A 27,472-nucleotide genomic window follows, 5' to 3' on the forward strand; every position below is an offset into this window, starting at 1 on the left:
TTTTTCCCTTATTTCTCTTTCTGTCTGTCTGTTATTTGTGTATAGAAAGGCTATTGATTTTTGGGTATTCACCTTGTATCCAGATACTTTACTGAATCTGTCAATTAAGTCTAGAAGTTTTTTGGTGGAGTTTTTTGGATCTTCAATGTAGAGTATCATATCATCAGCAAATAATGATAGTTTAACTTCTTCCTTTCCTATCTTTATTGCTTTAATTTCTTTCTCTTGTCTAATTGCTGTGGCTAATGTTTCCAGAACTATATTGAAGAGAAGTGGCGATAGTGGGCATCCTTGTCTTGTTCCTGATTTTAACATGAAGGTTTTCAATTTTTGGCCATTCAATATGATGTTGGCTGATGGTTTTTCATAAATAGCCTTTATTAAATTGAGGTATAGACCATCTATTCCAATTTTTTGCAGGGTTTTTATCATGAATGGGTGTTGAATTTTATCAAATGCTTTTTCTGCATCTATTGAGAGGATCATATGGTTTTTGTCCTTGACTTTGTTAATATAATGTATCCCTTAATCTATTTTTAAAAATCCCATTAACTGTAAAAGGAAGTTTTATGTTCCTATTTTCTCTCCACTTGTTCAGAGTACCAAGCCATCAAATTATCAATATTGTTGATTTCTCAATCAAAGTATGTCTCAGATCCAACTGTCTTTCAATAACATTTTGTCCTAATACGGTCATTATCACATTTTCTTTTAGTATAATAGTCCCTGTTTTCTGGTTCCACCTCTGTCAAGCCACCTGTATCTCAAAGATAAGTTAATTTTCTTGAGAAACTACTGTTATTATATCATTATGTGTGCCGTTCTCCATTTATTAAGAACAAAATCTTCAACCTGATAATTGAAGATTCAGAGTGGCTTTTTTTTTGTTTTTTGCATATTCCTCTGCCCTGGACTTGCTCCTTTGGCTACCCCTTCTTCCAGTTTTCTGAGTAACCCTTTATTCTTCAAGAGCCCACTTTCTCTCTTGTGAAGCCTTTCTGAAATAATTATCTTCTGTGGTAGTATACAGTTTGCAGTTTTCCATCTTTCTGTTGTATTTTCCCTTCCATTCTTGAGTTCTTTAAGGTTAAGAACTAGGGCTTAGACATCTACTTATTCCTTAAACCTGACACAGCTTGTGGCATAGAGTAGAAATCTAATATGTACTTATTAAAGGCATGAATAAATAAAATGGTAACTTTATGGTCTGTTTATTATCAACTCTGTGGATTTACTATTTTTCTAGTGCTTTTCAATAGTTCTCCAAAAATTCATGTGCATTATATTTATAAAAATAGATGAAAATAAAGTGATAGTTTTGGTATTACTGCAGCTATTTACATAAGGGTATATGTTCACAACAACTCTACATAGTGTCTACAATAAGGTGCTAAGGTTTAAGGTACTATTGACACTACTGATTATTTTTTTTTCTTTTTTTTGAGTAGAGTTTTGCTATGAAGTTCAGGCTGGCCTTGAACTGAGTAGGTAGCCCAGGCTGGTCTGGAACTCATGGTGATCCTCCTGCCTCAGCCTCTTGAGTGCAGGGATTATAGGTGTGTACCACCATGCCTAGCAACATTGAATTCTTTTAAATAGATTTTAAAGTTCTCCATTTTGCTTTTTTGTGTTGGTTTTTGAAAGTAGTAGGTAACCAATCATGGTGACCTTAAAATATGAATTAAAATAAAAATTGTCCAACTTATTTACTACTTTTATTAATCCTTACAGGCTTCATTTTTTCTCTTCTATAAACAGATTAATGAAGTCTGCCTTATGTAATTGTAGAAATATACATTAAATGTATTATTATTTGATGAAGACTGCCTAAAATACAGTAAATATCTAACCAATTGGTTACTTTTTTCCCCCTTAATATACCTGTGTCTTTTTCCTATCTTGTTTACTATTTCGTTTTAGGCATACTTTTTGGGAAGTGCATTATCATTAGCTTTGTAGTTTTAGTTTATCATTTTAGGAGAAAATCTAGTTTTATTGTTACAATTTCTCCCTTCATCTTGATTAGCTTTGTTTTTTCTATCTTTTGTTCTACAGACTAAATTTCTTTGCTTTTATCTTCTTTAAGGAAATAATTTATTTTATTTTATTCTCCCCCCCACCTCCTTCACAGTTTCCCTTTCCTTTTGAACAGTTTCTTCATATTTCATCTTATCTATTATACATTTTGTTCCTTATTTACCCTTTGATTTTCTCACACCAGTGCAATATCTACACATATGTGTCTGATTTATTTCACTTAAGAATATAGTCTCAAGGTGCATCTGTTTAGCTATAAATGTCTCAATTTTATCTTTTTTTTTGTGGCTGAGTAGTACTAAATTTTATTATAAGTCTGATTGAGGCACACTCAATATACTGCATTATCCTGAAGTTAGGATATCAAATCAAGGAGATAAGCAGACAAAACACATAAACATCAAGAACATCTCATATTGTTGAGGTAAAATGCATAAGGAGTACCAAAAATGTACCAAATAGCATCAAAATGCCTAATGAAAGTTTATTATAAATTAAAGCACATAATTAACATTCTGAGGATATTTGAATAATATTGCTTATAGATCAGATAAAGTTTTTATAAGATTTACATACCAAAGCAGAAAGAATTAATATATATGCCAAGAGAATATACTATTATAATTTAGTTTTTTAAGAACTTAAATAAAGAGCTCAATATTAGAACATCAACTCAATAGTTAAGCCCATAGATATCAGAGTTCTCTTTTAGCTTTAGAATAGTTTAAACAGATTTAGCTCTCCTCCTTGAACTATAGATACTAAAATTATTGGTTACAGAATATAAAATAGCTGGATGAAATATCTGAATCTTTAACATTTACTTAAGTAGAAATGTGGGTTAACAAGGCAACTTTTCAAAATGACCAGACATGTTTAAAAACAATTAAATAAAACTTTTAGAAATAGAAAAATATAAATATTTGAAACTAAACAATGGTAGACTAAACAGATTATGTCCAGATAAAAGTAATGGCTTGGGACATAGATCAGAAAATTTATGTGGAATATGACACAGAGATAAGAATAGGAAAAAAACTTATGTTATGTAAAGAATATCATAATAAAGCATGTATTATGCAAAATTAAGTTTTCAAAAGTGGAAATACAGAGAACAGATAGTCAGTAAATTTTAGTCATAACTAAACATTTCCTAGAACTAATGAAAGACATGAATCCACAAATAGAATCAAGTATAATAAAAAGAAAGCCACATCTACATACACTGTAGTGAAATTGCATAATACCAAAGAAAAGGATGGGAACCAAGTAGTAAACAGAAGTAGCAGAATATCTTCAAAGGGCTAAGGCAAGTCTGTGCTAAGGTATGAGAGGTTTGGTTATCCACAGGATTGAAAAATGTGCACAGAAGCAACTTCAATCATCTAAAACTTGGTTTCTCTCTTTTTATTCCATTGCTATAACAAAATTCCTCAAAGCAGGTAGCTTATTACAAGAGAAATTTCTTAGCATGCTAGAGGCTGGGAAGCCTAAGGGGTGAGTGCTGGAAGATTCAGTGTGTGGTGAGGGCTCTCTGCTTAAAAGTGTGTGCACAGCACTGTCTTCATATGACAGAGCAGTGCTTCCAGCTTTTTCCAGCTCGTTTATGAGGCTGTGAATCCCACTCAGCAGGATAGAACTGTAATTGCATAATCAGCACCCAAAGGCCCTCCCTTTAATACTATTACATTGTGGGTTAAGTTTCAACATGAATTTTGAAAGGACACAAATATTCAAACCACAGATGTCTGTCTAGACAAGAAAAGCTCTCTCAGCCAGGTCAGGCCCAGCCCAGTGAGGAATAGATGTGTCAGTGTTGAGGTTTGATTTGTCTAAGCTCTCTTCTCATTCCTTACTTGTACTTTAGTTTCCTGATTCTGTCTGAGCTTCCTAAGTCACTGTGCTTAAAGTGAGACTAAATGTCTGATATATGACCTTTAAAAAAAAACTAATTGTTCAATATTCACTATAAGTATGTTTTTCCCTGAGTAATCAGGCACACACAAATACACACACACACCCCTCAAACTTTTAGGTTTCTTCAAGTGTAAGATAAAAATCTCCTTCCAGTAAACTGTCCATGAGTAATTATATTATACGGATTTTTTTTTTTGTTAAAATCCCTTTACAACTTCTAGCATGTAATAGCAAACTCTTTTTTCGTTCATCATGGCCAACTATTTTGTTTTATCTCTGATGCAGTATTAGAGATAGGATATCTTTTTCTTCATTTTAAAACTTAAGAGCCTCAGGTAATCTATACTAACCAATTTTTGCAATTGTTATTATTGATATTGATATTGATGAGGGCTCTATCCAGGATTGACAAGCTATGATCATTGTTTACTTAATAGTTACACAGGTCTTCATGAAATATTAAATAAATTTTTTTGGAAGGTCTTTGTAGATCTGTCATATTGGCTATGATGTGGCCAGAATTTTCTCTTTTTTTCCCCTCTCAATTTAAGGCATCCTTTTTTCTGTGCTTCCTGAGTATATTCTACCAGGCTCCCACCCCACCTACTCTAATCTCTTACCCTCTTTATGTATACAAGCTTTTTACACCATCATATGATATATATAGTTCTCCATAACAAAGTAGAAGATGAATGTTCCATTAATAATTTAACCCCATTAAATTAAAATATTACTCATTGAAATTCAATTAATTAGGCAAAGGGTTGTTTTTGTTTTTCCCCAGAAGCATGAATAATTTAGTATTATATAATTTATATTTAATAAGAAAGTTTCTTCTTTGAAATTTAAATTTCATTTTTTAAATTACACAGCCATATATTTTATACCATGTTAAAAAATTACATCTTTAGCCAACCAGATACTTTTATTAATTTTTAACATTGATCAATACATATTTACTGTTGGCAAGTATTAAAAATTCAGATTGAAATAAGGCATCCTTTTAAGTTCATTTTACATATGGTTTTTGGTTAGATGGTTGAATGACTTATAATGGAGCAGTAAATCACTGCTGCAAGAGCAGAATATCATTTTATCTTCAGAATATAATCGTATTTTCAATTAGTACTTTTTAGTATTCAAGATGTTCACTGGTCAAGTTGAACTAGGATTACACATTTTGTAATTTTTCTACAACTTGTAATATCAGATAGTTTTCCTATGTATTTTAATTTTAAGTGAATAACAGAAATACATATTTGCTTATCAGGAACATTTAAAGCTTTATTTTGGAATTGTTGTATGATTTTTTTCTTTTTTTTTCAAGGGCTGAGGATTAATGATTTTCTCTTATGCTCTCATTCCAAAGCCATTTGCCTGATCTTTCTTTTTGTGTATATACATTTGTTTTTGGGTCCTAGAAATGATGCTTTCCTTATAATTAGTTTATGTCATATTTGTCACTTAATTTAGGCTATGTTTGAACTTCATTTGTGGCATCTTAGGGTTATGACATGAACTAATATTATACTTCTCAAATTAATTTCCTAATCTAGTACAAATTAAGGGGAGAAGAATGATGATTTAAAAATTTAAAAATAAGATAAATGTTTAAATTTCTTAGTTTAAGGCCCCCCAAAAGTTACAGTAGCTCAGAGTAGATAGAGCTTGGTGTGAGAGACAGTGCTGGCTAAATTATTAGAAGATAAACTTCACAGATATATAAATGAGTGATTCATTAATTAGATTAACTAAACACAGTAAGTCATTGAGCAAGTGAATATGAACAAAAATTATTTTAAAGTCTCATTTTACTTATACACATATGTACCCAGTTAACTATTCTTTACATAGCATATTTGTCATTTTTATTTCTTTAGTTCCAGGATTGGTATACTCATCTTGAACTGAGGACTCAGAAATAATATGTTGTTCATCTACTATTTCAAAAATAGGAGGCTCTTGAAGTAAATTCCAAATTAGGTGGCACAATTTAAACATTAGAGTTAGAGACTTTAATCTCTGTAATGATACTCCTCAGGTCCCAACTACTTAGGGGCCATTTAGCCCTTGTTTTCTCTTCTAGTTTTATTTTTCTTCCCCTCCTTCATCAAGGAAGGCAGAATTCCAGGAGGGCTAATGATAGCATTTTTTTCAGCTTTAATTGAGTTTATTGGCACATTTTAGGGATACAGTACAGTTACATTCATTGTTGGGATCTTGAACCTCTACATGACAGGTCCTGGTTCTCATTTTTTCCCTTTGTCCCTGCCCTCCCTTCACTCTCTCCTCCCCTCCCCCTCTACAAACACTTTATTTCCTTCTTTTCGTTATCACACATTTTTTTCTTTTCCCTTATCGCCCTTCGCCCTACCCATCCCACTTTCCCTACACCTTTAGCCCCTTTCTTCCCATTTCACAATGTCAGTAATCTTATTAGGATCTTATGTATTATTGCAGTTTATTCACACCAGAGAAACTATTTGGTATTTACACATGTGTGACTTATTTATTTCACTTAGGAGTATATCTTCAATATGTATCCATTTTCCTTTGAATAAATCTACTTTCTCATTCTTCATGGTTGAGTAATATTCCATTTATAGAAAAACCACATCTTCTTTATTCAAAATAAAATGATAGCATTTTTGTTAAGACAAACTTTTTAACAGCAGATTTTCTTAAGACAAACACAACACAAGAGCACCTTTTCTTTATAGTTTTTTTTTCAGTATAGCCAAACTGTTGTATTAGAAAATACTAAGATGTCAGCATGCGGAGACTAGACATCTTATGATTTTATGTGTTTTCACTATTTCATGGAAATTGATTATTAATAGCTAATGATCTCTTTTTTATATTTATTATTCTAAATTCACCTATACATTGGGAAGTCTTATAGACTGATGTAATAGTCTCTTTTACTGTGTATCTGGGTTTCTTGGATTCCTTTAAGAAAACAATATATGTAGAAGAGAGAGGAGCAAACAGAGAAGGAGCTATTCCAATAGACTGGAAATAACTGGTATTACATGGCAAGATAATATTCTTATATTGACTTTTACCTAAAACGTTTATTTTGGACAAACTGTGATCTTGTTCATGTAGAAGGCATAATCAAGGCTACATTTTATCATTTTCATGTATGTTACTGTCCAAATTTGCTTTAACTATTGTTGAAACACAGTTCACTGTGTATTTCATTCTTACTGCAATCTGCTGATTTTTGTTTCATTAGAGCTCTTATTAGCTACCTCTATTTTAGAGGACTCTAAGGGGGTATTTTATTTACTGAATTATCTTTAGTTTTTTGTCTCAACATGTAATACTGATGAACATCTTCATTTAAGTGACACATACTCTGCCCATGTTACTTTGCACATTCTGTGACCATGGTTATGACTGAATAGCCTGTGATAATATCCTATGTGCTGTATTGCAGGAAAAACAGAGGTTTCTGACAGATGTTCTGCATGAAGTGATGCTGCTTGATGGTTTGGCCAGCTCCCATCCAGTATCCCAGGAAGTGTTACGGGCAACAGATATTGACAGGGTGTTTGACTGGATCGCATACAAAAAGGTGAGAATAGATAAGACCAAGTGCCAATTGGATATTTCAATGTTGGTATAACCAGATTATCTCATGATAGATATATTTATCTCTTCTGCATGGTGGATGACAATAGATTGCAAATTATAAAACAGACTTACTAGGTTCACATCACTTTCTTAGAATTTGCTTCATTATTTGTAAAGTGAAGATGAATATTTGCCAAATAATGTATAAGAAATATTGGAGGTATTAATGAATAAATATCTAGAGAAGATATGAAGTTGCTGATCAAATGGTGTCATGTAAATATCAATTATTATTATTATTAATATGAGAGTTGACCTATCTGATGACAAATTATTTTCACCAGTGCCTCTTAAAAACTTGTTTGTTTTGATTGGCTGATGCAAAGGGATATGGAAAGTGCTGTGACACATGACATTTATAAATATTATTTAAGGAAGATATGGAAAATTAAGTGTGTTTTCTGGATAATAAATGAAATTTTAATGCCTAAGAATAATTTTGAACCAAAGACTGGGCATAAAAATAATGTGCAATCTGAGTTTTTCCATAGTTACCTGAAGTAGGATTTTTCCTTGTATTTATATCCATTAGCTGATCCTGATTATAACATGGGGATATACATCTTTATGAATAACACTTACTAGTCACTTAATAATTAAGAGATGGCTAAAATCTGTCATATTTAGTACAGATTCAGTTGCATTTATGGGTCATTCTATGTATTTTTTATTGATTCAATAATAATTATTTTGGAAAAATTACTAAAATTTTTTTCTTTTTTTATTGAGTTTATTGGTACATTTTAGGTATATGGTACAGTTGTATTCATCATTGGGATCTTGTACCTTTATGACAGGTCTTGGTTCTCATTTTTTCCCCTTGTCCCTGCCCTCCCTTCACCCCCTCCTTCCCTCCCCATTTACAAACACTTTATTTCCACCTTTCATTTTTTTCTTTTCCCTTATTACCTTTCCCCTACCCTTCCCACTTTCCTAAAATCTTTAGCCCTTTTCTTCCCATTTCACAATATCAGTTATCTCATTAGGATCTTATGTGCTATTACAGTTTATTTGCACCAGAGAAACTATTTGGTATTTACACATTTGTGACTTATTTATTTAACTTAGGTGTATATCCTCAATATGTATCCATTTTCCTATGAATGAATCTAACTTCTCATTCTTTATGGCTGTGTAATATTCCATTTCATAGAAAAACTACATCTTCTTTATCCAGTTTCCAACTGATGGGCAAATAGGCTGTTTCAAAGTTTTAGCTATTACAAACTGTGCCGCTATAAACATGAGTGTGCATATATCACTGTGATATGATTCTTTTAATTATTTTGGAAAGATACCCAGCAGAGCTGTGATTGAGTCAAATGGAAATTCTTCTCCCAGCTCCTTGAGGTATCTCCATATTGATTTCCACAGTGGTTGCACCAGTCTGCACTCTCACCAACAATGGAGAAGGGTTCTTTTCTCCCCACAACCCCACCAACATTTGTTATTGTGTGATTTCTTGACAGCAGCCATTCTTTGTGGGGTGAGGTGGAATCTCAGTGTTGTTTTAATCTGCATCTCTCGAATGACCAGTGATGTAGAACATTTTTTCACATATTTACTTGCTGCTTTGACTTCTTTGTCTGAGAAATGTCTGTTCATTTCAGATGCCTATTTTTGAATTGTGTCTTTATATTTGGGGGGGTTGATTGTTTTGAGTTCTTGATATATTCTAGATAATAGTCCTTTGTCTGAGGAACAGCTGGTAAAATTTTTTTCCCACATTGTAAGTTGTCTCTTAGTTCTGCTGATGGTTTCTTTTGCAGTGCAGAAGCTTTTTAATAAGGTGAGATCCCACTTGTTGATTTTTTCTGCTAGTTTCCGTGCTACTGAGGATTTGTTCATAAAATCTTTTCCTATGCCAATGTCTGCAGAGTTATAACCCAGAAATTAAACCAAGGACAACAACAATAAAAACCCAACAACAAAAATAAAAATAAGAAAACACTTAAGCAAGACTCAAAGACAGACTTCGGTTCACCAATGGCAAACAGTAGGGCAAAGGAGGATGAAAAGTCTGATAGTGAACCACCAGGACACTCTGAACTCACAGCGCAGGAAGTAACAAAACAGAGCAATCAGATTCCAGAAAAATTCAAAACAGAAATAATTTCACAGCTAACCATAGCGATGGTGAGCAAAATGAAAGTCATGATTTGAGACTCCAGAACAGAAATTGACAAAAAAACAGTTGAGCTCAGGATCAAGATAGAAGCCATCAAGGCCTAGCATGAGAAAGAAATGGAAACAATAAATGCTCAACAGAGGAAAGAAATGGAATCCATAAAACAGATTCAAATAGATATCCACGAGACTAAAAACTCTATTGAAAGTGTGCACAATAGAATACAAGATTGCGAAGATAGAATCTCAGATATAGAAGATAGGATTTCAGTTAGTGACCGTGAAAAGAGAGTTCTCTTAAAAACAGTAAGGGGCCAGGGATTTAGCTCAGTGGTTTAGTGGACTGCCTTGCAAGCGCAAGGACCCAAGTTCGATCCCCGGTGCCAATAAATAAATAAATAAATAAATAAATAAATAAATAAATAAATAAAAAACAGTAAGGGATGATGAGAAATTGATCCAACAACTCCTAGATGATGCAAAGAAAAATAACACAAGACTGATAGGAATTCATGAAGTAGCAGAAGAAAATGCAAATGACTTAGAAAAGCTCTTCACAGAATTAATGACAGAAAATTTACCAAACAGAAGGGAAGCATTAGACATACAGAGAAGTGAGGCTATATATAGGACTCCAACTAGCCATGATAAAAAAAAATCTATACCTAGATATATAATAATTAAGATGCCAGAAATCCAACAGAAGAACAAAATACTACAAGCAGTAAGAGAAAAGAAACAAATCACATGCAAAGCAAAGCCCATCAGAATCACAGCAGACTTTTCAACACAAATCTTCAGGTCAAGGAGAGCCTGGAGTGAGGTATTTCAAGTCCTAAAAGAAAACAAGCTCCAACCTAGACTGATGTATCCTGCAAAACTCTCTTTCAAAATAGATGGGGAAATAAGATACTTCCATGACAAAGAGCACCTGAGAAACTTCATGAACAACAAACCAACACTACAAGGAATTCTAAACTATACCCTAGAAAAAGACAATGAAGGTCACAACACCATAAGGCCCAACAGACCAAATCAAATAGGCAAGGCAAGAAACTAAATTTTTTTCAATAAAATATATTTGTACTTGATAACTATAAGTTATATAATAACACACAATCCTTGTTACGACAATTTGGATATTAGTTTTTTTAGTGAGGTTATGACTATCAATGATTATCAATTAGTAATGTGGTATACAATCTGTAAAAACACAAACTTTAACAAATAGATGTCCTTTCAAGTTACTGATCATTGCATTGGCTCAAAGAGGCTATTTTTGAAGTTTTATAAGAATAAGAGAAAGTTTAGGGCTGTGGCATATTTACTAAAAACTCCAATTTTCATATATGAGGAGTTTTGGCTAAGTTTCTTTTTAAATATAAATTCAGTTTATTTAACTCTAGTGATTCTTTAAATATAATGCAAAAAATCTTGAACTAATATAGCTTAAAGTAGTTTTAGAGATACATCTGTAGTTACTTTTTTTCATTGAGTTTATTGGTACATTTTAGTTATGCAGTAAAGTTACAATCATTATTGGGATATTGTACCTTTATATGACAGGTCTTTGTTCTCATTTTTCCCCTTGTCCCTGCCCTCCCTTCATCCCCCCTCCCTTCCCTATTTACAAATATTTTATTTCCATTTTTTTCATTTTCAATTCTAAGACTATTTGCAATTGCCAGCTTTTATGCCCATATGCACAAAATCAGGAAAATATTTTGATGAAATGTGTTATAAATGCAGTTTTACATATAACATCCATTCCAAATGCCATTGATTTGGGGAATTTCAATTTTTATCAAGAAGGTTAAGATTCAAACAGTAGGAAAAACTGAAAATACAGTGATCATTAGTTTACAACTTTACATTTTATATAAAGACTTGTCAATTTACAAGTGTGAAAAATGAGCAAATGCCAAGGATAGAAATAGCTAGGTCAGATAGAACCTCTAGTATTCGTTTTTTGACGAATCTCCACTTTAATTTTCATGGTGGTTGTACCAGAGTGCATGTCCACCAACAGTGGAGAATGGTTTCCTTTTTACCACAGCCCCACCAGCCTTTGTTATTGATTGATTGCTTAATAACAGCCATTCTTTCTGGAGTGAAATGGAATCACAGCAGTTTTAATTTGCATCTCTTGAATGACCAGTGATTTTGAACATTTTTTCATATATTTATTTGCCATTTGTAGTTCTTCATCTGAGAAGTGTGTATTCTCTTTGGATGCCCATTTTTGGATAGTGTCTTTAAATTTGAGGGTTATGATTTTTTTGAATTCTGTATGTATTCTACATATTAGAGATTCCACTTGACCTGGCTATTCCCTTTCTTGATATTTCCCTGAATAATTAAAAACATCGTACCAGAGCGATATATACATATTCATGTTTACAGCAACACAGTTTGTAATAGCTAAATCTTGAAAACAATCCAAATTCCCATCAACCATTGAATGGATGAAGATGTGGAATTTTTTTAATACAATGGAGTACTGCTCAGCCATAGAGAAGGATAAATTTAAGATCAAACCCTTTAGGTAATGGATACAACTTGAGACTATATTCTGAAGTGAAATAAATAGAACACACATGCAAATATCACACTGTCCCTCTGTGAGACAACTGAAAGCGTAAGTAACTGAAAGTGTGAGTAACTTAAAGTTTAAATAAGGACTATAATGTACAATAGATACGCTGAAATAGGGAGAAAATATTCAAATGGGAAAGGGAACTAGGAAGAGGGGAGGGGGAAAGGAAGACAAAAGAAAAAAATGAGGAAAGAAGGGAAATTTTAAACAGAGCTTTTGAAAATAAAGGAAGGAAAAGGGGATTCTAGGGAGGGAGGGAGCACAATGAGTAAAGATAATCAAGATATATCATGAACATGTACAAATTCCCTATGATGAATGTGATTATTACATGTATCTAAAATGTACCAATAAAATTAATTAATTAAAAAAAGAATGAAAAATGAGCAATCTATGCTAAAGTACTCAGAACCACCATTATAAATTGTTCTGACTTATTTGCCTCTACCCCTACACATGAATACTTGAAATACCACTAGACATACAGTTCTTACTGTGTGGGTTTCAACTGGTGACAGGATCCACCCCTTTCCAATGAAGATATCTCAAGAAAAATAAAATTTCTTTCTTTCTTTAATAGATATATTGAAGTATAATTGAAATTCAATAAACTATGGGAATGCTTAAAAGATATAATTTTTAAAAATTGAGTTTATTGGTACACTTTCGGCATACAGTACGCTTACATTCATTATTGGGATCTTGTACCTCTACACGACAGGTCTTGGTTCTCATTTTTTCCCCTTGTCCCTGCCTTCCCCTCACCCCCTCCTCCCCTCCCCATTTACAAACACTTTATTTCCATTTTTTCATTTTCTCATATTAGATTCATTAATAGGAAAACGGATACATTTGGAGGATATACTCCTAAGTGAAATAAACAAGTCACACATGTGTAAATACTGAATAGTTTCTCTGGTGTGAAAAGCTATAATAGTACATAAGATCCTAATGAGATAATTAACAATGTGAAATAGGAAGAAAAGCCTAAAGGTGTAGGGAAAGTGGGAAGGGTAGGGGAAGGGGAAGAAGGAAAAAAATAAATGATACAATTTTATATGTTCTGACATCATACCCCATGAAAACACCATAAACAAGCTGGAAATTATCTGTCATTGAGAGAAGTTTTATAAAGCCTTTTTTAAATCCTTTTCCCCATCTCTCTTCCATTAACGTTTTTTTCTGACTTATAGATTAATTTGCATGTTCTAGAGTTTTATACGAATGTAATAATATAATAGGTGCTCTTTCTTATTTGCCTTTCCTCATTCACTTTAATTATTTCCAGATACACGCAAGTAGAGGGATATATGATTAGAAAGCAGTCTTTTCATTCATTCACCTAGACATCTGTGTATTTTATCCAGTTTTTGGCTACTAAAAACATTACTGCTATGAATGTTCATGTAGAAGTATGTATATTCACATTTGCTTTTATTCCTTGTGGGCAAATACATAAGGAATAGACTATTAAGGCCATGTGTTATGTGTGTTTAATATTTTAAGGCACTACTAAACTGTTTTCCAAATATTAAAGTTTTAATATTTTACCATCATATTGTACATTCCCAACAATAGTGTATTAGAGTTTTAGTGTCTCTTCTTATTCACCTACATCAACTAGGTTTAATCAAGTCTATTAATTTTAGATGCTCTCATGGTATCTCACTGTGGTTGGAAATTGCATTTCTGTAATTACTAAGGAAACTGAAAATTTTATTTGCACATTTCCCTTTGTATATATTCTTTGGTGATGATCAGTTCAAATGCTTTGCCATTTAAAAATTAGCTTGATTTCTATTATTGAGTTTTGAGCGTTCTTTTATAGTACTGTGGATATGGATAATATATCAGTTATACAATTTTCAAGTATTTTTTTTTCCATTTTGTGGCCTGGATTTTATTTTCATAATAATATCTCTATAAGCATAAGATTTTAGTTTTGGTGGTATCCTCTTTATAATAAATTTCCTTGCTTGGTAATCTAGGTTGTTCTTGCACAATGAAAGCCATCAAGGTTTTCTTTTAGAAATTTCATAGTTTAGTTTTATATTTTTATCTCTTTCTGATTTTGAGTTAAAATTTGTATTGGTACAAAATCTGCTTCAGTTTTCTTTTTTCTCCCATATATTTTCTGCACAGTTATTCAAAAGATGCTTATTGAAGTTTATCCTTTCTTCACATTTGTTAAATTGTCTTTTCACATTTGTTAAAAATCAGTGAAATATAGATACATGAGTTTATTTGTAATTATTTATTTTGTTATATTAATGTATTTGCCTATCTGTGGCTCCAATACTAAACAGTCATGATTACAGTAGCTTTATGCCAAATTGTGAAATAAAGGTATGTTAGTTCTCCAACTTTGTACTTTCTTTCATTTCCTTTGTTTTATTTAGTTTTTTATTTTTTGATACATGGTCTCTCTGTAATTCAGGTTGGCCTTGAACTCACTATGTAGTCCAGGCTGGCCTGAAGCGCATGATGATTCTCCTTCCTCAGCCTCTCAAGTGCTGGGATTACAGATATAGACTACCATGACCAGCTCCTTTCTTTGACAATTATTTGCTTATTTTTTGTCTTTTTTCATTTCCTCAAGAATAACTCTGTCTTGATAGCAGCCATTCTTTGTGGGGTGAGGTGGAATCTCAGTGTTGTTTTCATCTGCATCTCCCGAATGACCATGATGTTGAACATTTTCTTCATATGTTTATTTGCTGCTTTTACTTGTTTGTCTGAGAAGTGTCTGTTCATTTCAGATGCCCATTTTAAAATTGGGTCTTTGTATTTGGGAGGTCTGATTTTTTTTTTTGAGTTCTTTATATATTCTAGAAAGTAGTCCTTTGAGGAGTAGCTGGTAAAAATTTTTTTTCCATATTGTAGGTTGTCTCTTAGCTTTGTTGGTGATTTCTCTTGCACTGCAAAAACTTTTTAATACAATGAGATCCCAGTTGTTTATTCTTTGTTCAGGTTCTTGTGCTGCTGAGGTTTTGTTCATAAAGTCTTCTCCTATGCTGATGTTTCAACCAATAACAAATGCTGGTGAGTTGTGGGGAGAAAGGAACCTTTCTCCGTTATTGGTGGGAGTGCAGACAGGTACAACCAGTGGGAATCAATACGGAGATACCTCAAACAACTAGGATTAGAGGTTCCATTTGACCCAGCTATCCCTCTGCTGGGTATCTTTCCAAAAGAATTAAAAGAATCATACCACAGTGATATATGTGTACTCATGTTTATAGTGGCACAGTTTGTGATAGCTAAAACTTGGGAACAACCCAAGTGCCCGTCAACTGGAGACTGCATAAAGAAGATGTGATTTTTCTATAAAATGAAGTGCTACTCAGCCATAAAGGATGAGAAACTAGAAATATTTATAGCTCAATAGGTGCACATTGATGCTATACTCTTAAGTGAAATAAACAGGACACACTTGAAAAAATACCAAATACTTTCTCTGGTGTGAAAAACTATAAGTGTAAATAAAGTTCAAATGGTATAATTGGAAATAGGAAGAAACTGGCTAAAGGGGAATTGGGAAGGGGAGGTGGAAGGAAATCAGGGAAAAGAAAAAAATGTGAAAAATGAAACAAATGGAAACAAAGTCTTTGTGAATACGGAAGGGTGAAGGGGGTGAAGGGAGGGCAGGGGTATGGGGACAAAAACCAAGACATATCATGCAAAGGTACAAGATCCCAATGATAAATATAACTGTATTGTTTGCTTTAAATATACCAATAAACTTAATGGGAAAAAAAAAGAATGAATCTGTTAGTTTCTACAGAAAATATGTTGGAATTGTAAGGATCTCTTTGCATTTATATGATTAATTGGAAGAAATAACTTCTTAAAATTGCTTGTCCTGTGGATAAAGAATACCTATCCATTCCTTTAGGTCTTTTTTATTTTCTGTTAGAAATGTAATTTTTATGCTTTCACTACCAATATATCTCCAAGTATTTCACATTCTTAGTCTATTGTACATGATATTGCTTTTTAATTTCTATTTCTGATTTTTTTGTTGAAGCATATAAAATGTAGCTTATTTTTGTGTATAAGTCTAGTACAATGCTAAAATGATGAGAAGAGACATTCTTGTCTTGTTCCTAATTTTAACTACTATGTGCTTAACCATTATGTCTTTACTGTGTCTAGTGACTTTAAATTTTTATATGTACTGTCTACCAAACTGAAGATGTTCTTTTTATTACTGAGTTTTAATCAGAAATGGATTTTGATAAAATCAAGAGCTTTTCCTAAATTTATTAATATTTCTATATATATATATGTGTGTGTACATTTTTAATTTGCAATACAGTGGATTATATTGGTTACTTTTTGAATATTAGATCATGCTTTCATTGCTTCCAAAATGCTAATATTCTTTTGTCATAATGTATTATTACTTTTATGAATTATCAGAATAAATTTGCTAAAATGTTTATGTATTTACATCTGTGTCATTGAGAGATATTGGCTTTTAGTTTTCTTGTGCTGTCTTGATTTTTTTTACCTATTATGCTAACTTCATAGTATGGGAACTTATATCTTTTACAACTTTTTAGGAGACTGTGTAAAATTTGTATTTATTTTCTAAATGTTTGGTAGATTTTAATAATATAGTGATATAGATGTTGAATTTTATTAATATGTAGTGAATTTTTCTGGTTATTAATTTATTCTTTAGTGAACTTCAGTAGTTTGTTTCTGTTTCAAGGATTTGACCCATTTCACTTAAGCTGTTCAATATATTGATGTAAACGTGTACATGATATATTCCCTTGTTATCCTTATAATAACCACAGAATCTTTAGTGGTGTACTGTCTTTCATTTCATGCATTGGCTATTTGTGTCTTATTCTTTTTCACTGATTTATCTAGCTAGAAGTTTATAAATTTTATTGATCCTTTCAAAGAACATCTTTTGTGGCATTGATTTTCTTTCTTATTTTCTATTTCATAGATTTTCTCTATAATAATTATTATTTCCATATTCAATATACTTTGTGTTTAATTATTCTTTTTTCTAATTTCTTTAGGTGCAAGCTGAAATCATTCACTTGAGTCTTTTTTTATTTTTCTGCAGATATTTATTCTCTAAATTTTCTCCTAAACTGAATGCATAGGGAATCCTCAAAAGCTTAATATACTGAAGTTTGGTTTTCATCACTTGCAGATCCTTTGCCATTCAGTTTGTTACTTGTTCCATAGCTTACTCAGATAGTATCACTCAGTTTCCAAATATTAGAAGAATTTCCAGAAAAGCTTGCATTATTCATCTCTTAATTCGGTTTTGGCCAGTGAATATACTTTGTATGACATAAATCTTAAATTTAGTAAGACTTATCTTATGTTCCAGAAATTGTCATCTTTTGATATGTATGTTCTTGAAAAATGTGTTCCATTGGTGTTGGCTGGATTGTTCTGTAATTGCTAGTTGGGCCAACATGGCTGGTGTAGTTGTTCAGGTGCCCATATCCTTACTGATTTTCTGTCTACCACATCATCATGTTTTCGGAATGAACATTCACTGTTTGGATCCATTAATGTAGTACCAAATCAGCTATCTAAAATTATAGAGAAATAGTGGCTTGGTTGTCTACTAATGTACCTAGAAAATAATCTTAAAGTGCAATGTTGAAAAGGTGAAATTGAGAACATTAGGATAAAATCTCAGGAATGTTAGATGATAATATTAATATCAGGACTTAATGTACACTCAGTGCCTTATTCTGTTCCTCCAATTTGGCTTTCCAATTGGAAAGCTAGTATATGGTTAATATGTGATAACTAATTAAATGTTAGATGGATGAGGTGAGTCATGACCTAAGAGAAGTAATACAGATGACTATGTAGCCATAATAAATAATGATTAACAGTCATTGAATGCTCACTCTGAGTTAGTCACTGTGCCAACATTTTTACATTTATTATTATATTTATTTTTTTATTGAGTTTATTGGTACATTCTAGGTATACAGTACAGTTATATACATTACTGGGATCTTGTACCTTTACATGACAGGTCTTGCTTCTCAGTTTTGCCCTATCCCTACCCTCCCTTCACTCCCTCCTCCCCTCCCCATTTGCAAACACTTTAATTCCAACTTTTCATTCTCTCCCATTTTTTTCTTTTCCCTTATTCCCCTTCCCCTACCCTTCCCACTTTCCCTAAACCTTTAGCCCCTTTCTTCCTATTTCACATTGTTAATTATCCCATTAGGATCTTGAGTACTATTATAGTTTTTCACATCAGAGAAACTATTTGGTAATAGTATTTATACATGTGTGACTTATTTATTTCACTTAGGATTATATCCTCAAAATGTACCCATTTTCCTATGAATGACTCTAATTTCTCATTCTTTATGGCTGAGTAGTATTCCATTTTATAGAAAAACCACATCTTTATTCAGTTTCCAACTAATGGGCAAATGGGCTATTTCCAAGTTTTAGCTATAACAAACTGTGCTGCTATAATCATAGGTGTGCATATGTCACTGTGATATGATTCTTTTAGCTCTTTTGGAAAGATACCCAGCAGAGCTATGGGTGGGTCAAATGGAACCTGTAGTCCAAGCTCCTTGAGGTATTTCCATATTGATTTCCATAGTGGTTGCACCAGAGTGCACTCCCACCAACAATGGAGAAGGGTTCCTTTCTCCCCACAACCCCACCAACTTTTGTTATTGTTTGATATCTTGATAGCAGCCATTCTTTGTGGGGTGAGGTGGAATCTCAGTGGTGTTTTCATCTGCATCTCTTGAATGAACAGAGAGGTGGACCATTTTTTCACATATTTACTTGCTGCTTTTACTTCTTTGTCTGAGAAATGTCTATTCATTTCAGATGCCCATTTTTGAATCAGGTCTTTATATTTGGGGGGGCTGGTTGTTTTGAGTTCTTTATATATATTCTAAATAATAGTCCTTTGTCTGAGGAGCAGCAGGTAAATTTTTTTTCCCACATTGTAGGTTGTCTCAGTTCTGTTGATGGTTTCTTTTGCAGTGCAGAAGCTTTTAATAAGATGAGATCCCACTTGTTGATTCTTTCTGCTAGTTTCCATGCTACTGAGGATTTCTTCACAAAGTCTTTTCCTATGCCAATGTCTTCAAGAGTTCTTCCTAACTTATGTTCCAACAAGTTTAGTGTTTCTGTTTTAATATTTAGATCTTTAATCCACTTGGATTTTAATTTTGTGTATGGTGGGAGATAAGGGTCTAGTTTTAATCTTTGGCAGTTTGAGATCAGGAATCTATGGGAAACAATGAAAGCAGTTCTATGTGGAAAATTTAGTATTTTATTTTAATTATTGTTATCACTTTCAGGCATTTTTATTACAATAATTTTCAATTTAAAGATGAGAACATTGAGTCATTACTAGCTCAGGGATATGTTTCCCAGGAAAACAAGTTTGAGTGCCAGTATTCTTAAGCATTACTATACTGATTAGTGAGTTTGGCTGGAACATTTATTTCCGAATATTTTGATAACTCTCTGCTTATATTCAACCATGTACTGAGAACTATGGCTATAATAATAATAATAATAATAATGATAATACAGAAGAGGCACAGTTTATAAATAAACCAATTCAGTGACATGAATATTAACCAGCAATATTTTCATCTTAAATATAGAAAACTAACTTAAAACATTTTAAGCCATTAGAAAAGTATTGACCAAATACTTAATAAGTCTGATTATGGTAGCAACTTCAGAAATAGTTGTCATGTATTTTAACACAACCCTTTGCCATCACCTTTCATCAGTCCATTGCTTCTCTGTCACAATTTGATTTAATTTCTATGTGATTTTTAGATAGGTGTCTCAAACTAGCATAAGCTAATAGTGTCTTCAGATGTGTGATCTCAGTGAGTTGAGAGAAAAAAATAAATTACCTCTCTCCCAATAGAATCTGTTTGTTTCTCCCAAAGTGCTGAGGTTTATTTCAGTTAGGTAATAGAGTGCCCAGGGCCAATCTTTGTGTCCCTTGGGTTAAAGAAATGGTACAGGTCATCATGGGACAGGTGCAGGTGCTCACCCTCTATATAGAGAGAGCCAGGAAAACTACTGTGCAGAGCATGCCCAGAAAAGCTACATGATTTTGATTAGTTAGAATGTCAAACATTTCAACATGGTTGCACAAGTGTGAGTATGTAGAATAGTAGACATATTTCGAGGCTAAGCTGGGTAAGACTTGGAAGACATTTTTGTCATGCTAGAGTCCATATTTTATACAGTAGGTCAAGAAAAACTAAAGAATTTAAAGCAGAGGAGTAACAATTAAGGAAACTTCATTCTAGAAATATTGCATCCTGCAGATGTGGTAGAGATGGAATTAATAGATCTTGTCAATTAAAAAATCATAGAGACAGGAGTTATAAAAATGGAGCATATATGATGTAATACCATAAGTAGCACTTAATACAATGATTTGCCACTTCTGTGCTTTCCTCCCTGAAGATCTGTTCCTAGTTAGCATTGACCTCTGCCGATAGTCAACTCCCACTGCATCTGTTTCACTAGCTTATAATCTCTTGTAATTATTTCCTAAATAATTATCCTAATTGTTTCCACTTGCTTTTATTATTCTTCCTAAATGATAATTTCATTATAATTTAATTTTTTACAGAGAAATATATAACAAAGATATAGAGCATTACTATAGGGAAACAAGGATTAGGATCCAATAAGTCAGATACTGAGTTTTGTGGATTTGAATATAAGAATTAAGCTTCTTTGAAGAAATACTAAATGATTTTCATTATGGATAGTTCCAAGGTTAGAATTAAATGAAAAAAAACTTCTTAAAGTTACATATTTTTAGAATGGGAAAAATATGAGAACTACTCTATTAAAAAGATTTAGGAATAGTAAAATAACAAGTTCATTTTTCATTTGAATAATTGATTGAAGACGAGGTTTTATCCTAAAGATGGAATGGAAAGGGGAAACACTGCTTACAGACAGGAAGGACTGGAAAAGATGAATCGAAACAGTCTTTGCTTTAAAAGCACTCAGGGAAATAAGAATCAATGACCTAATGACCTACATGATGAAAGTGAGCAAATGCTCATTAAATTTACATATGATGCTGTAGTGGCCAGGGTTGCTTACAAGTAGCTTGAGAAGAGGAACAGATTTGAAAATGACTGTGGCAATCTAAAGAAGAACCTTTAAAAACAAGAGCACTTTTCAGCAATTCTTACACCAAAGTATGTTTTTAAGACCAAACCAAATTACAAGGAATAAAAAGAAAGAATTGCCAAGTGGGAAAAAAATCTACGTGTCATGAATACATATTTTTAAAAAGGGGATGATGACGGGAATTTTACTTGGAACATTCTGCCAATCAATATTGCATACCTAAAGCTGGAAAATCTTTGCATGGCGACTCTCTTACATCTATCACCTCTTACAGTATCTGGCTCCTCATCCACGGCATAAGGCCAATTAGCCCAGGATTAGTATGTAGAGAGAGCACATAATGACTTTGCGTACAAAATGCCTTATTTCTGTAAGAAAATAAAACAACTATGCTGTACTTCAAAAATACATCCTAAGAATAGGCACAAATTGCATGAAATTAAAACAGTCATTATGCTAAGTGTAACTGTACCAATAAATCACATCTATCATTTAATGAGTAATTACTATGTACAAAATATTTTAGGAACTGCTTTACATGTATTACCTCATTTACTCCTAACAGCAATCTTGTAGTGTAGGCACTTCTAACTTATTTTAGTTTTGCAGAAACATACTTAGGTAGTTGAGTGATTGTCACAGACTCAGACATTAAGCAAATGCACGAGACAGAATTTGATGTTCAAATCATCTATGCCCAAATTTCAGGCTCTTATCTACAAAACCTTTCACAAATAATATACCGTCAGGCAAGTGATTATAAGAACAATCTCAGTGGATGGCAACCCCAAGTCTACATCAGGCCAGTCTACACGGCCTTATCATACTGGTCAGGAAATTTTGCCTGTGGTGTCTAAATGTTTCTCGCCACCTTCATTCTTACCGTGCTGCTCGTGTTCTGCATCATATTGTTGCGTGAGTGTCTGAATAGTTCTCCGTGCTTCTCATCATGGCTTGCCGCAGTCTGTCTTTCATGATGCGTACAGAGTCATGTTTTCAAAACTGGTCAGATAATGCCACTCCTTCACTGGAAACTCTACGCTGACTCCTCACCCCAAACAAGAATAAAGCCAGCGTCTCCACAGTGGCCCATAAGGCCATATCCTTGGCTTGCATTCACCCTGTGCTTCCAAAGCACCTGTAGACTTCTGGTACTTGTCCACTCTCTTACATTTTTGAATTCTGATAACGTGCCCATCAATGATGATGTTTCTAATGCAATAGCTCCTTTGCTTTCCCTGAACTCCACCCAACTCCTTCCTAAACCATAACTTTTAATTAGCTGTTCTCCATGTATAGAACGATGTTACTTCCAAATGGTATCAGGGGTCTAGTGTGTTCCCCTCGAAACCTTTACCATTATGTCACTCCTCAAAGTTCTCCTCAAAATGACAATTGACACTATTATTCTTTTTTGCACTCTTTTCCTTTCTTCTGATCCAGTTACTGCTTTGTCCTATGGCGCTGATCACATCAAATATTATACAATTAATCAATATTGTGTTTACTATAGTTTTAGTTTTCTGCTTTCTCCCCATCAAATGTGTCTTTAATGGGAGGGATCTATGCTTAAGATTTTTATGGATGTATTCTCTGTATCCATTGCACTGCCTCTATATAGTAGGCACTTAATAAGCATTTATTGAGCCAATTTTTAAAGTAAATGTTGGAGAAAGACAATATGAGTTAAACATTTGGTGTTTCAGTGGGAAAAATCCTGTTTATAGCAATTAGAAAAAATTTTGGCACTTGAAACAGCATTAAGGAGTTCCAAGTGTCGTTCAGTATGAATTCTAGAGAGGGAAGGAAGATCGCGTTGCAAGGTGCTCCTGTTGTCTAGTGGGTTCCATCGAATGCGGCCTGAACTTCAGCCCTGGGTTCCTGAGTCCCCGTCTGTCAGCTCAGCTCTTTTATTGCTGTTTCAGTCAGCATCAGGCAGTCAGCCTGTGTTCTGCGACTCTTTTCAGATTTTACTCTTCTAAACAGTTCCTTTTTCCTAGATTTTGCTTTTTATACTTACAGTCAACTAACACACGCTATAAAATAAATATAATGGGTCACTATTTTTTCTTCTTTGACACATTTGTTCATACTCTACAGTGTTGGACATGTTATATTTATTAAGTATAGCATTGTAGTCATTTTTGTAAAGTAGTTGGACTTCGGTTATACTATTACAATCATAGTAGCAATTGTTCTTGGAGGTCTATTTTGCCACTGGACATTCATTTATTATCTCCTTTAAACTCCCATCTTTAAAGGTATGTTGTGATGTTCAATTCACCTAACATTATCTTAATGATGTATTCAGGCTTGCAGGTGTCAGAGCTGAGACTCACGTCTCATTGCTTCTAAATTATGCTCTTTCCACTATTCCAGAATATTTGTCTTAGTTGCCATTGTTTTAATAGGAATGAGGATTTCACGTACCATCTTTTGATATCCAATAAGTAAGGCATTTTACCATGAATTAAAAAAAGCTACACTATTATGAAATACATTGGCATGGAAAGTAAAAACTAAGGACCATGAAATCTGGGAAATAATAATCTCTGTTTATGATCATTTAATTTAAAAATGTGAACAAGCTTGAGACTGAGAAAAATTAAGCAAAAGAGAGAGAAGGAGGGCAGAAGAAAGAGATTGACTTTAAAATCATCGGATATAAAACTTTTCAGAAATGGCTAAAAATTACATATGTCTACCCCAGAGGATGAAAGGCTAAGGGGTGAGTTAATAAGTCAATTATTAATTGACTCTAATATATAAATGGCTATCATAGGAAGCCTGTTCACTTCTCTGTCAAGGTCAAGGTTAAAGAAAGATAAGTACCCTAAATAATAGAAAGAAAATTCAGTTAATATTAAAAAGAACTTCTTAACAGAAGAGGCAATTAAACATTTTAATATGAATTATTCAGGATTATAAAAATCTTCATTCTATTTAAAAGTAAGATACAAAATATGCTCTCAGATTAGCAAACTAAGTTGGAGGATGTCTCAGAAAAATTCTGTGGAAACTAGGCTTCATGAGACATTGTGGTTCATTGATATAAGATTTAGAGTTTATTAGAAATTAAAATTGTATTAACTTATGTTTGTACCATTCAATTTCTACTTTTACTATCAATATAGAAATGTAAATGATAAAAGAAACAAACTATATGCTCCTTAAGTCGAATTGAAAAATTTAAAGGTAATTCCCACCTTTCTCTGAATGGTCTACTGATCTGTGAAAATCATCAAAAGAATTTCCACATGGAACATACTTTAGTGACTCTGACTTTGTTACCAATTGGATTTGTCCTTGTATTTCAAATGAATCGCTATTATATTGGACTATAGATGATTTTGATGGATCATGAAAAAAATGTCTCGCCCTTAAAAAGACCATGTATATGGCAGTAGGAGATAATTTCATTGATGTTTTTGTGATAAATGCCTTTACCACTTACTGGTAAATTATTAACCTGTGAATTTTGCTGATGGAGGCAAGTTTTCTTTTTCATGTATTTGATTCATTGTCCTTTGAATGGTTTCTTTTAAAAATTTTTTTCTTATATAAATGTTAATACTAAATATTTAAGACAGGTCATTTTCTTTCTTTATGACCATTTGTACCTCTCCCTATTAGATGAGACTTTGTGCTTTTGTATTTTTATAGTGCAACTGGAAGAAAAAAATGTGTATTTAACGAACATGGGTGCCGTGTTCCTCAATAGTCTAAGGAGTGGATTAATCCATTCAAAGGATTCTTATCTTGTTCTGCCCCACAGTGTCACACCATTTTGCTGTTAGCTAATGATTTAGATTGCTGCCTTTGGATTCCTCTATTTGTTAGTTCATATTTGCTAAAATGCTTAAGAGGCAATGCCGCTTTTGACTTTATTCTTCTGCTCTTTCCTGTGTTGCCTTTATGAAAGCCAGAGTAGTGACCACACGATATAAGAAGCTTCGCAGCCAGAGCTGTATAATTTAGCTTGCAGAACTTTGTGAGCTTCTGCAGCTTCCTGAAATTTTCCTGCTACAGTTCTTTAGTGTTTTGCTTTTTATAGAAATCCCAATTCTAATGTCTTTTGCAATGGCTGTTCACCTATGGTAGACTTCATTAATAGTTATAATTAAGAATACAAGTTACCATTTCAATTGGAATAAATGGAAACAGGCAAGCAGTAATTCATTTCTGTAATGTACAAGTCTAATATACAACTCTGATACCATTTAGCAAGGAGGCAGCTACAGTTCATTTCATAAAGGAGTGGGGCTTTGATTAACAGTACAAGTTCATTCAGTCAGGAGGCTTACGAATATCAAATAGTTTTATGCTGAATATTCAGCAAAGAAATAGCAGTTGGGTATCAAAACTATAAGAAGTAGGAATTAGCTAATGTATAGTCCTATAGAATAGAATTAGAAAAGGGAGAATTTTAATGTTTTCAATAGGCTTTTAGAATGACAGAGTTCTATAGTAATTAGAAAAGGAAAAGGAAAGTTATCTATAATTAAGATGTAAAAGATGAACAATCAAGGTAATTAGAGTTAAGGGTTAATGTATTTATGAATAAGAACTATAAAGAAGGAAGAGGACAACAGGGATAATGCTTCTTTTTCACAAAAAGAACATTTGGAGAAAATTCAGAATAAAGATACAATATAAGTAGTTTGTATACTTATAACAATGGAATAGATTGCCAGATGCTAAAATGAACTGAATTATCCTGTAGAATAAGCATGAAGAGGTTGTGTTTTAGTATCCACTGGGTGCTTATTTTTAATCAACAACTCCTGGTGTGCATATTGATATAGCACTGCACAAACATCTTGCAAAACCCAATGTGGTTATGAGTGTTACTTATAATGTTAAAAAAGGTGAGCCTCTTACTTGTTTTACTATTAGGGCTTTCTTTTATTACTGTTTTAAATGAATCCAAATATATCTATTCTTCTTATTAATAATTACATTTATCAAGCATTGGACAATTCATCTTATTATTTCACCAAATCATAAGACTCGATCAGAGTTTCAACTTCAAGCAGGAAAAACTCTTTTACTACCCAGGGTAGATATCATTCTAGTCAAGCAACAACCAAAAAACCCTTTCTGTTTGGACCAAGTGGCCTTTTTGAAGGTAAATGTGCTGTTTCTTTTAAAATGATGAAAATGTTTTCTGGACACACTTTTACAGATATTTTTAGGGGTTCTTTCAGGGAAGGCTAAGAGCCACTTGACAACTGACTGGGAAAATTATCTGTTTTTCACATCTGTTGCCATTCATGCTATTGCATATTTCTATGTAGCATTGAAATCAAGGTGTTCAGCTTTTTTATTTTAAAAATAGAGTCACTGAGCTTTTATTTTGAGTTGTCTTGATATCAATATTGCAAGGTTTGACTGTAATCTCACTTCACATTTCTTACCTTTAAAGAATAGATTATAGACAGAAAGTACAAAAGGTGACTATTATCTCTAGGGCAATTTCTCAAGCAGGAGGACTTGAACACAGATTTTTTTCACGTCTCATAGAAAAAAAAATGTTTCAAGAAAAGAAGACAAATCTGACTGTGAGAAGGGCAATAGGAAGCCTTCCATAAAGCCAGGACCCTAAAGAGCTCCCTCTCCGCAAATAGATGAACTAGAAATAAAGCTATCTTCATCCTTGGGGGTGGGGGGCACAAAAAAATCTTCCCCTTCCAACTTTGGCAGCAAGTGAAGAGGAAAAAAAATTCCCTTAAAAATTTGCAACTACAAGGAACCTTGATTGGTATTGAATCTCACATGTAAAGTACCTTGATGCACCACAGACCTCAAGCCAAGATTTAATTTAAATTGGCCGCTCTGGACTAGTGGTTCCCCAGACACCAACCAGAAATTAAAAATGATCTTATCTAGAAAAACTAACTTTCGGCCAGGGATTTAGCTCAGCGGTTCAGTGGCCTGCCCTGCAAGTGCAAGGACCTGAGTTCAATCCCCGGTACCAAAAAAAAAAAAAAAAAAAAAAAAAAAAAA

The 27,472-nt window shown here is 33.0% G+C and overlaps 1 protein-coding gene across 1 annotated transcript in view; it reads left to right on the forward strand.

The window, feature by feature from the left end:
* Trhde (thyrotropin releasing hormone degrading enzyme) overlaps positions 1 to 27,472 on the forward strand; it is a 388,565-nt gene that overhangs the window by 229,593 nt on the left and 131,500 nt on the right. The window contains exon 6 of the mRNA XM_033763780.1: positions 7,397 to 7,534. Within this exon, the coding sequence (XP_033619671.1) occupies positions 7,397 to 7,534 (138 nt within the window). The remainder of the gene's footprint in view (positions 1 to 7,396; positions 7,535 to 27,472) is intronic.

This window comes from Fukomys damarensis, unplaced genomic scaffold (assembly GCF_012274545.1).
Source record: "Fukomys damarensis isolate Sample0158 unplaced genomic scaffold, DMR_v1.0_HiC HiC_scaffold_15, whole genome shotgun sequence".
Lineage (NCBI taxonomy): Eukaryota > Metazoa > Chordata > Mammalia > Rodentia > Bathyergidae > Fukomys > Fukomys damarensis.